General features: G+C 42.4%; 1 protein-coding gene across 1 annotated transcript in view; it reads left to right on the forward strand.

The window, feature by feature from the left end:
• The first annotated feature begins 3,508 nt into the window (after nucleotides 1-3,508).
• The window catches only part of TSPAN7 (tetraspanin 7), a 124,002-nt gene continuing 115,380 nt past the window's right edge, over nucleotides 3,509-12,130 (forward strand). Inside the window, exon 1 of the mRNA XM_080795160.1 lies at nucleotides 3,509-3,782. Coding sequence (XP_080651286.1) covers nucleotides 3,702-3,782 — 81 coding nt within the window. The 5' untranslated portion in view covers nucleotides 3,509-3,701. The remainder of the gene's footprint in view (nucleotides 3,783-12,130) is intronic.

Consider the following 12,130-nt stretch of genomic DNA (forward strand, 5'->3'; position numbering starts at 1 on the left):
GCATGATTCAGTGGCATTAAGTACATTCACAATGTTGTACAATTGTTACCACTGTCCAGCTCCAGAAGTTTTTCACCACCTTGAGGGAAATCCCTGGGAATTACCAAGCAGTTATTGCCCATTACCCCTCCCCGCCACCCTAGGCAACCACTAATCTGCTTCCAGTCTCTATGGACTTGCCTGTTCTGGATGGTTCATACAAAGGTAGTAATACAGTATGTGGGCTGTGTGTCTGGCTTCTTCCCCTCAGTATGTTTTCAAGATTCACCCATGTTGTAGCATGTGTCGGCACTATATTCCTTTTTATGACTGAGTAATATTCTATTGTATGGAGGGACCACGTTTTGTTGATCTGTTCACCAGCTGGTAGATACTGAGGTTGTTTCCACTGTTCAGCTTCTGTGACTAGTGCTGCTGTGGACATTCATGTACAAGCTTTTGTTTGTATACCGGTTTGCAATTCATTTGCGTATCTACCTGGCCGTGGGATTGCTGGGTGATATGGTCGCTGTGGTTATATTTTGAGCAACCGGACATCAGTGACTCTTAGGCATGTTATTAGTCGCCTGTGGCCGCTCTAACAAAGTACCACAAAATGGCTGGCTTGCATGACAGAAATTTATTCTCTCACAGTTCCAGAGGCCAGAAGTCTGAAATCAAAGCGTCAGCAGGGCCATGGTGCCTCTGAGACTGGGGAGAATTGTTTCTTGCCTCTTCCTCTCCTTGGCGTTCTTTAGCTTGCTTGCAGCTGTGTCATTCCGATTGGCCACATGCCCCTCCCCTGTGTGTCTCTGTGTCTTCCCATGGATCCCTCATGTCTCCTCTTTTAAGGACATCAGTCATACTGGATTAAGGGCCCAACCTCCTCCAGTATGGCCTCATCTCAGCTTAAATAATTGCATCTGCGACAACCCTATTTCCTAGTAGGGTCACATTCTGAGGTACTGAAGGTAGGGTTTCAACAGATCTTTTGAGGGGACACAATTCAATCCATGACAAACTGACAGACATTACTGTGCATCTGAATCCCATAAGGATCTTGTTAACATGGGCTTGGAGAGGAGCCCGAGGTTCTGCATTTTCAACAGGCTCTCCCAGTAGATGCCAGGTTCAAGGACTTGTTCTGGTTTGGCAAGGACTTTCCTGGCTTTAGCAATGAAAATCCAGACTGCAAGAAAACCCCTCATCCCTGGGAAAATTGGGACGCTTTGTCACCCTATGGAATCACCCAGATCACAATCTGAGTAGCAAGGATTTAATGGGCTAGTAAATTTACCTGTTAATTACATTGTTGAATATTCATATTTATCTTTACATTTAAATAATCTATTTTGCTAGAACAGGCCAACTTTTCAAGAATCTGGACCTAAAACTTATCCCCCAGAAAGCTCCAAACTGTGAAATAGTTGAGCTGATGGGCACCATCTGTGACTATCATGTGTTAACTCGTAAAATTATCTATGACACTCAGCAGTGTCCTTGTTAGTTTGAAAATGGAGATTTCTGACTCCTTTACGGGGTAATTATGCATGGGCAAGACCTTGAGGCTAAGTGTAGCCACTGGATTTGAAGTGTTCAGTATACTTTTCCTGCTGCTTCCTGGGGACTGGAAAAATATAGGAGAAAGCTCCTTTCCGAAGTTGGGTTTAAGCTCATTGCAATAGGGACAGTATCCTTCAACTCTTGATTCCTATTGGGACCGCCTAAAGAACTTAGAAACTGCTGAGACCAAATGATTCAGGCTACCTGAGACTGGCCACAGGCAGTCATAGTTTTTTGCTTTTTTTAATATGCTCTCCAAGTGATCCAAATGAATAACCAGAGTTGAGAATAATTGTGCAGAAACTTCCTTTAAAACACAAATCTTGCCAATCTGTTCCTAATCTCTTTTTCACCTGCACCCATATTCCTCTCCACTCCCCTCTATGCCCACATAACCTTTTGTTATGGCTGATCATTTCCTTAAGCAAGTTCTCCTCTTCCTCCTGTTTGTGTCCTGTTTATACAATGACCTCACTGACCTGGGACCACATACAACTTACTGGAGGTAATAATTACTCCTGCAACAACTGCCCTTGGCAGGCTTTCCTCAAGCCTATTGGCTGTTTTTTTTTTTAACTCTTTCACAAAAGGTGTCCTTAACATCATCCACGACAGAGTTAGCCTGTGATAGTGTTGCTATTTTGACAGCAGAAACTCTCAGGATCAAGCTAAATCTCCCAGAGAATCTGTACTGTGTGTTCCTCCACAAACCAGCCACAGGAAATCTGGGTGGAGCGTACATTATTCTTTTATTGGGATATAATTCACATGTCATAAGAGCTGCCCTTCTAAAGTGTCCAATTCAGTGGTTTTTAGTAGGTTCACAAAACTGTGCAACCATTACCACATCAGATTCCAGAATATTTTTGTCACTACAAAAAGAAACCCCCTACTCATTAACAGTCACTCCTAACAGTCATTCCTGCCACCCCTTCCCCTGTAACCTCTATTTCTGTCTCTGTGGATCTCTCTATTCTGGACGTTGCTTATAAATGGATCATTCAACACTGGTCTTTTGTGTCTAGGTCACTTCATTCACTCAGCAGATTTTCAAGGTTCATACATGCAGCATGTATAAATACTTCATTCCTTTCTGTGGCCAAATAATTTTCCATTGTATGGATTTACTACATTAGGTTTATCCATGCATAACTGATGAACATTAAAGTTGTTCCTGCTTTTGGGCTACGATAAATAATGCTATGAACATTCCTGTACAAGCTTTTGTGTGAACATGTTTTCAAATCTCTTGGGTGTACATCTAGGAGAATTGCTGGGTCATATGGTATCTCTCTGTTTGGCTTCTTGAGGAACTTCCGAAATGTTTTTGAACATTATTTTTTGGCCTCGATACAGCTCGCTCCTTCCTGGCTGTGAGGTGGTTTGAACTCGTTAGGTTGGGAGAAATGGGTCTCAGGCACTCAAAACATTTTTTCTGTTATCTGCTAAACATTTTACGCGCAGAAACAATGGTACCTTCATACAGAAACAGGTCGTTCGGCATCATTTCAAAATGTGAGGACCTCTAAAAAATGGCGTTCCTCCCGTGGCAAGGGTTTGGGGTGTCTGAGCTCCCAGGTTCCTGACCATCCCTCCAGCTGTGTCGCCGGCCACCTGTCACAGTCTGTTCCTGGCACAGACAAGGCCGGCTGGTTCCAAGGACACGACTACTGAGCCACTTCCATCTGAGAAGGCCTGGTGGGGCGCCTAAATGCAGAAACGTGACTGCTTTTCGGGGATACCAATTAAAGCTCCTGTCGCCAGGTGCAGACAGCCCTGCAAATGTAAAACCCTACTGTGCATCAAGCAGAAACTTACGTGCCAAGGGGCGCCTGGAAGAGGCTGCGCTGACCTCCGACCCCGCCCCAGGCTCTTCCACTCCCTCCCCGTGGCCCTGCCAGACTCTTGGCCTGGGGGTCTGAGCCTGCGCGGGCGTGCCGGCGCGGGCGGCCTTCTCAGCATGCGCAGTCGCTGCCCGCCCGACTCCTTAAATCGGTGCCCTGCGGAGTGCGCGCTCACGCACGCGCACCGCCTCGTCTGCGCGCGCACGGGGCCTTTCGCGGCACGCGCTCCCGCCCCGCCCCGTCCCGCCTCCTCCCCCCTCCCGCGCGCCCGCCCGCCGCCCGCCGCCGCCGCTGCCGCCGCCGGAGCTCTGTAGTATGGCATCGAGGAGAATGGAGACCAAACCTGTGATAACCTGTCTCAAAACCCTCCTCATCATCTACTCCTTCGTCTTCTGGGTGAGTGGCCACTCCGGGCGGGTGGCCGGGCCTCCGGCCGTCAGTCCTTGTAGTGATGCTCGGAGAAAGGAAGAGGGGGCAAAAAACCCAAACCAAAAATCTCATCTCGGTTCCCTCCTTAAGGAGATAGGCTCAGGGGGCTGGGCTGGGGCTGCAGGATGACGGGGTGCAAGCTTGGGGCTGCTCGGACTCTAGACCCCACCCGGTGCAGCCTGCAAGGGGCTGCGTGGTGGCGGTGACTGCAGAATGTCGACCTTTCCCAAATTTGTTTTAATGCACTGATTTATTTTTTTAAGCTCGCGGGATAGGGTCAGCCTCTAGGGAAAGTTGCGGGTTTATTCCTCTGTTTCCCTCTCTGGACACCCCTCCCGACCTCTCTTACCAGCCTGTTCGTGGTGCCTCTAGGAGCTAACCCGGCTGGGAGAAGGGCGCGGGAGCACTGGGTTTGATCCCAGATTCCCGGTTATTCCCAACCCCGCGGGGCTGCGAGAGGGAGGTGCCAGGAGCCCTGTGCCTGCCTGTCTGGCTGGGCAAGGGCGACCAGAGCCCCCCAAGTGCACTGATGGGGAGAGGGAGCTGCCGTCGCGCGGAGACGCACTGGAGGGAAAGGGTCTTATATAAACTAGGGGCCTCATTGAGCTTCCCCGGGGACCCAGGAGGTGGGTCTTATGACCCTTTTCCCACTCCCCTCCACCCCTCCGCTCTTCATCTGGTCTTTCTGTTATTGCACGAACCCAATCCGCAGAGTCCTGGGGGAAGACCCCCGCCACTTGGTGACAGCAATAGCGCCCCAACTCTACTCCCCATCTAACCAGTGCTGCTCCCAGTCCTTGAAGCTCAATGCAGAAGGGTGACGTCAACCCCTCAGCTGAGGCCTCGGGGGGCTGCGTGGTGCACCTCGCGGAGGGATGCGCCCTTCTGCGCGCGGGGGTAGCTGGAGGAGGGGGCAAGGCTTGTGCCTTACCTCATCCTGTTTGGCAATTCTTGGAATCAGTGCAGGCTGACACTGCAGTGATTCACTTGGAGGGGTGGGTGATACCTAAAGACCGTTTCCTGTTGTTTCTCTTTCCATGTAGAACCCCCCTCCCCAAGTTCCCCATTTCCACACCAAGCCACAGCTACCTTGCAGGAGAATGTCTGTTATCAACCGCCCCCCCCACACACAATAATTTGGGTCATTTCACCTTTCAAGGCAGTCATTTTGAAACCTGAGGCTCTGTAGAAAAAGCGAATCCCTCCTTTGGTTGTTTTTGTCTGTGCCACCCCCCCCCCCACCCCAATTAGGCCGAATTTTGGCTTGAAACCGAGCACAGTACTGTGTGAGGAACCCAGACCTGGGTTGATGGTGAACTAGGCTGTTTGAAATGATGACCAGCTGTTTGTAATGACCAAGGCAGGAGCTGAGATTTATTAAGGATGAAAAAAAACTCTAATGCACGCACCCCCCCTCCCCCGCTGGCATTTCCTTGTCACTGGTGTTGGTGATTCTTCAGGTCGGGGGACTGTGGGCTCTGGGGACCAGATATTCCAAGAGCTCTGCAGTGAGATAGGATTAGATTAATTGAGTATATCACCCAAGGCAGACACAGAAACGGACTTTATTTGGATTGAAAACGACACAGGTTGAACATTTTTTGCCGAAACTTTCCAGTAGCCATTCTTGGTAACTGGTTGAGTTTTTAAAATTTATTTCCTTAAATCTCTCTGTGGCACTTTAGTATTTACTTGACTTCCTATTTGTTACTGGAGTAAATCATATGGGTGATTATTTTTAGCTTCCTGAAAAATAAGATTTACAGTATATATGGAGTGTTGTTCTTATAGCATCACTGCAGGCTGGTGAAGAAGGGAGTCTTCCAGGCAGAGGCTTTTCATCTCTCTTTAGCTCTTCTTGCTTACCTCCCGCCCCCACCCGGTGCATATAATTACTTAATGTCCCCTAATACATCTTAAACAAGCCCTGCATTTTATGTCCTCTGAAGTTCTTGATGCCTGTGTTCTAAGCTTTTTATAATCTTAAATAAAATGTTGACCTGGAGCATTTTCAGCAGTTTAGCATTCAATAATCATTTCACAACCAAAGGAATGAGATCTCTCCAGAATCGAGGGTATTTTAAATAAGATATTCTCATTAATGAAGTGTTGTCCAAATGTCCTGTTTTCCATTGTACTTTAAAAAATTTTTTTTATTTATTTATTTGACAGAGAGAGACAGCAAGAGAGGGAACACAAGCAGGGGCACTGAGAAAGGGAGAAGCAGGCTTCCTGCTGAGCAGGAAGCCCAGCTCCGCCCCCCCCCCCTCCCCAGCCAGGCTGAGGCTGGGCTGCATCCCAGGATCCTGGGATCATGACCTGAGCCCCCCAGGCGCCCCTCTATTGTACTTTAAATGCTGGTTGCTTTTTTCTTTTTTTAACAACTTCACTGAAATATAATTCATATACCATATAATTCATACTTTTAAGAATGTACAATTCATTGGTTTTTAGTATATTCACAGATACGTGCAACCGTCACCCTCGTCAATTTTAGAACATTTTCATTCCCTAAAAAGGAAACTCCATACCATTTAGCTATCATACCCCACTCTCCCCTCCCTAAGCAATCACTAATCTACTTTCTGTCTCTGTAGATTTCCCTGTTCTGGACATTTCATATAAATCATGTAGTATGTGGTCTTTTGTGAATGGTTTCTTCCACTTAATGTAATATTTTCAAGACCCCTCCATGTTCCTTTTTATTGCCAAATAATACTCTGTTGTACTACTATATCACATTTCCTTCATCTGTTTGTCCATTGATGGGCATTGAAGTTGTTCCTACCTTTTGGATATTGTGAATAATGCTGCTATAAATGTTCGTGTACAAGTGTTTGTGTGAACGTGTATTTTCACTTTGCAGGGAATTACTGGGGCATATATTAACTCTATGTTTAATTTTTTGAAGACCTGCCATAGTGTTTTCCATAGTGACTGCACCATCTTTTATTACCTCCCCCAACCCAGCCGTGTATGGGGGTTTTGATTTTCCCACATTGTTGCCAACATTTGTTAGTATATGACTGTGATTCTGATCATCTGCATAGGTGTCTTATTGTGGTTTTGATTGAATTTCCCTGGTGATTAATGATGTTGAGCATCTTTTTATGTGCTTCTTGGTCATTTGTATATCTTTCTTGCAGAAATGTCTGTTGATAGCCTTTGCTCATTTTTTATTTGGGTTATTTATTATTGAGTTGCAAGTGTCCTTTATATATTCTTGATTCAAGGCTCTTATTGGTTATATCATTTGCAAATATTTTCTCCTGTGTGTTGCCTTTTCACTTTCTTGATGGTGTCTTTTGAAGTATAAAAGTTTATTTTGATAAAGTCCAGTTTACCTATTTTTCTTGTGTTGCTTATGTTTTTAGTGTCATATCTAGGAATCTGTTGCCAAACCCAAGATCATGAAGAAAATGCCATTTATTAGAGTGATTCATCAATTCAGTAAATACAGTTGAGAAATTTATCTTTTTCTAGCACCTAGAACTATGTCTGGCACATAGTAGGTACTCCAATATCCGTCAAAACTTCTGGGGTTAGGTTAGGTAATTAACAAAAAAGATGACCTTGGTGTTCTGTTAAGTGGAAGATGGAGGGAAGATTAAACAGAATTGTTTCCTTTGCGTTCCTTGTGAATTGTTTTAACAGGACTACCTCTCTTCCCTTCCTTCAGTTTAGACTTAGGACCAGAAGACATTTGAGCTTAAAATGGTGGTAGACCAGTAGCGTCAAGAGGTGGATGTACCTGAGCATTGGCTAAAGCAGAAGCCTAATGTTAGCGAATAGACCTTTGTTTTATCTGGTCTCCTCTTCTGTCTACAATCACTCTCCCTTTCCCAGGTGTTCCTCTAAAGCAGTGGTTCTCAACAGGTGACCTTATTGCCCACCCATCTCCTGACATTTGGCGATGTCTGAAGACCTTTTGAGTCACAGCTGGGGATAGAGTGCTATTGGCATCTAGTGGGGGTAGAGGCCACAGGTGCTGCTAAACGACCTATAAAGCATAGGACAGGTCCTCACAGCAAAGATTTTCTGGCTCCATATGTCAACAGTGCCAGCAACGTCTACACCATCAGACTTGACATAATCCTATGAAGAAAAATAGAGTCTTATGCAAAACTCAGTGTTTTAAAAACCATGTTTACTGGTGTTTGCAACCACCATACCAGAGCATACTGAACGCAGTCCCAAGTGAGAAGAAAAACAATCTCTGTGGTGTACTGTAATTCTTTTTTGAAGATGAAAGGTAGGTAGTTCTTTATATAATAGTGTCTAAATGGATAAGATGATTGGTCTTCCAGTACGTGACATCACCTGAATGCTAGGTAAATGGATCCTTTATTTTCCCTGATTTATGTGTTTCATTTTCAGATTTATAGAAGAGGAGGAAAAAAAACCCACACCTAGGAGTAAGTTATCCTATGCTTCAAAGACTAGCAAACAGTGCCTGGCACTTAATAGGTTTACCCAGGAAGTATTTACTAATGAATGAATGAATAAAGGAAATTTTATTGACTACTCTTGGGCTCATTTATTTATTTCAATTTACCTTAATCGGGAGGCTTTTAAAAACAGTGTTCTTTTCAGTCTATTTGCGGTGACTAATATATGTGTTCCTGACATTGGTGTATACAAACGTGGGATAGAGGACTTTATAAAGAATTGCTTATCCTAATGGTAGTTCAGTTACTGTATTTTTATGATCAGCTAGTTTGCCAGACATTTTAGTTATCTAAAATCTAAAGCTGGAATTGGAATTTAATTTGTTAAACTTGAATAAAAAATATCTATTTTATCCTAATACAAAGCAAAATATCCGTTCTTCACAACAAATATAATTATTTCAACAACAAGCAGGACAGCTTTATAAATATGCCACTTATTAGGTAAATTCTGTTTTGATTTGTAATTTGTAATGCATTTTAGACACTCATGTGAGTTCTAAATTAATTGCATCTAAATCCTCTAAATAATGTGTGAAGAGAAATACCTTTGCTTCATTCCAGCATATATTGGATTTGATTTCTTCTTTGAATATCGAAGGACCTAATTAGCTCATCACTAGTGCTATCAAATTCTCTTATGGCAAAATATGAATGATTGTTTTTTTCATTTAGTAAGCATCATCAGCCTTTCTTGGAGAGGATTTAAAAGAATAATAGTCAAAATGTTTTTCTTTTTTCTTTTGTTATCCAGAAAGTTTAGTTCCTTGGGTTAAATAGAGGAGAAAAATATCTTAAAGAGCATTCCCCAACATTTACCAAGTGTTTGAATCTTATACTTGTTTGAAGCTTATACTAACTATTTTACATATCATGGTAACTCAGTAAACATTCATTAAATGGTTTTTATATGCCAGGTGTCTCAATAGAATGTTTACCAACTTTTGCTAGGTGCTGCTTCATTTTTAAGTAATGCCCTCGTTCTACTACTTCTCAGCTTTTTGCTATTAGGTGTTATATATTGTCTTCCCCCTATGGAAGATGAAGATTTAGCTCTCTCACATCCTTTCCGTATTGGGGTAGACCCCAGTATATCATTGATTATTATCATATATCATTGTGGTTAGAGCACCAGTGGTTATGTTACTATAAGCCTACTCACTAGGTAAGCCTACTCACAGCTGAGCCACTTAGTGTGTATATTATGATTGCTTGCACAGCTTTTTGTTTTCCCTGGAGTTAAAAATTGCCTTGTTTTATATCCTTTGCTTATGTCCTTTTCCATGTTTGCCCCTAATTTATCCTCCCACTTTCCCCAAGAGCTGTGTATCTTCATTTCGTATATTTAAACACTTCATGAATCCTATCCGTTCCCATTGGAGACATTTTCTCCTAGAGCATTCTGACCTTCAATTTGGACTAGTGTTCCCTGGGCCTTTGAAAGAGCCAACATCATTTTAATCTCCCTTTACCATCATCCTGGGGAATCCAGTCTCCTTTTATGTTGGATCCTCAATTTCCTATATATCCTGTTTTTCTCTTTCTTGGTTTGTTCTTTCATTTTGGTAGAGCAAATCTTCTCGTAACTTTCTGGAAAAGGATGCATGGTAGGTTAATATTTTGAGGTCTTGCAGGTGTGAAAATCTTATTTTGCTCTTGCACTTGATTTGATAGTTTGGCTGAGTATAGAATTCTAGCTGTAAATCATTTACCCTCAAAATGTTGCTGTCTCCTCCCCTCCTCCCAGTGATCTTGCTCTTGTTACAGTTGAGAAATCAAATCTTATTCTAATTCTACTTAAATTCTGCTTTTCCTTCTCTGAAAGCTTTTGGAAACTCTTTCTTGTTTTTGGTGCTCTGAAATTTCACCAGAATATGTCTTGTTATATGTTTATTTTTATTTCTTTCCTGTAGAGCCTTTCAGTCTGGTAACTGAGGTCTTTCAGTTTGGGGAAATTTTCTTGAAATTTTTTTATTACTTTCCTTTCATTTTCCCTATTCTCCCTTTCAATATTTCACCTCTTAGATTCTCTAATTTTCTTTCCTATTTTTTACCTCTTCGTCTTTTACTTAAGATTTTATTTTTAAGTAATCTCTATACCCACCATGGGACTCAGACTCACAACCCCAAGATCAAGGATCATGTGGTCCACCGACTGAGCCAGCCAGGCGCCCCACCTCTTCATCTTTTTGGCTGTATGTTATGGGACATCTCTCACACTTGGTTTTGCCTGGTCTTGCATTTGTCATTTGTTTTATATGTTGATTTCTAGGAGCTCCTCCTTGAGATCTGAATATTCCTTTTCCTAGCCTCTTGTTTCAAAAATGTAATCTCTTTTTATAATCCATCTGGCAATATTAATGATTTTTTTAAGTTTGCTTTTTCTGTATTGTTTCCTTCAAACATCTCTTTTCTGGAGTATTACAGACCTCCAATTTCTGATCAACTTTTGGTCTTCATCCTGTACTTGGTTAAGAGTAGAGCATGAAAAAGCTGATTGGAAGCTCCTAGTATATGAAGTGGGAGTTTGTTGAATATAAGTTGGGTGATTTGGCTTGACAATTGAATTTTGGAACCACGGTCAGTGTTTTTAAGTCTTTTCCCTTGGTCTGATCAGATTTCCTACAGAAGCATCTTCTAATCCTCTCTTTGAATAAAAACGTTTAGGAATTTGGATGTCTTCACGTGCAATATATAAACCTTTGTTAAGCTCCTATTTGAGTTGTAGAATCTATGTCCACTGTGCTTTTGTTTCTTAGTTCCACCCTAGAAAATAAATCCAAGCCTATGCTGGAATGGGGAAAGGCCAGAGACAAGATGGAGGGGATCTAATTACTTGTCTAAAAAAATATTTCTTTTTACCAGCTCCTCCTTATTTTAGCCTTTTTTCATCCCCAGTTCCAGGTGTGCACGAAGCTGCCTTTTGAGAGTGCTTGCATGCAAATATTTTGTTCTTGGCTTTTCTCATAGCTGCCTTAAGATCTGGTTTTTTCTCAGCTTCCAAAGTGTCACTGCATTTGTCTCCTCTTCCATTCTGTTATTGTGGGTTTTAAAGATCCTTTTAGTGTCATTTCAGTGGAGTTTTGGGAGATAGCCAAGGTAAATGGATGTGTTCAATCCATCATCTTTAACTGAAAGTCCTTTATATTTGTATCTCTTCATTGCATGCTACTAATTAAATACATAGTTGTTTGTGAGTGACTGACTAGAGCACCTACAATGGCAATAGCTGGGTTGTTGTAATAGATATTGGTGTCTACTTTTCAATTTTTAAAAAGCTTTTGGATGTCAAGGGGAGTGTTCTAGGTTGGAACAGTCTAACTAAGGCACAGCCTCTTTAAGGCCACACGGCCATCAGGGACTAGAGTTGGATAAATGAGAATGAAGCTCTGAAGGTTGCTGCTGCTTTTTTTGCTCTTCTAATTTCTTCCCACCAGGTGAAGGCCCATGTGCCTTCTGACCTAATTCAGACCTTGCTGTATTAATTTAATGTAGAAGCACCAGAGTTCAAAGTAGGCTGTTAAACGGGTTATTGCTCTGCTCTTTTTGTGTTTCTACAATGATAACCCTTCATGTTTATTATAGAACTTGTACATTGTAATCTGAACAGTCTTTTCTTAATCAACTTTACTTCCCATATGCAATATGTAGTTAAGATATGTACACTACCTTTTATAGCATTTGGGGAACATTAAGTCTTTTCTACTTAGTAGTTGCTTGGAAACTAGCTGACTTTTTGTCCAATTAGAATGAAATACTTTCCTCAATTTTAATTATAGCTAGAGTTCTTGATTTGACCCTACCATGAGCTACGTTACTTATGATTCATTGACTGTTCAGCATTATATACTCTTTTAAGTAAGCACC

The sequence above is a fragment of the Martes martes genome (genome assembly GCF_963455335.1).
Source record: "Martes martes genome assembly, chromosome: X".
Taxonomy (NCBI): Eukaryota; Metazoa; Chordata; class Mammalia; order Carnivora; family Mustelidae; genus Martes; species Martes martes.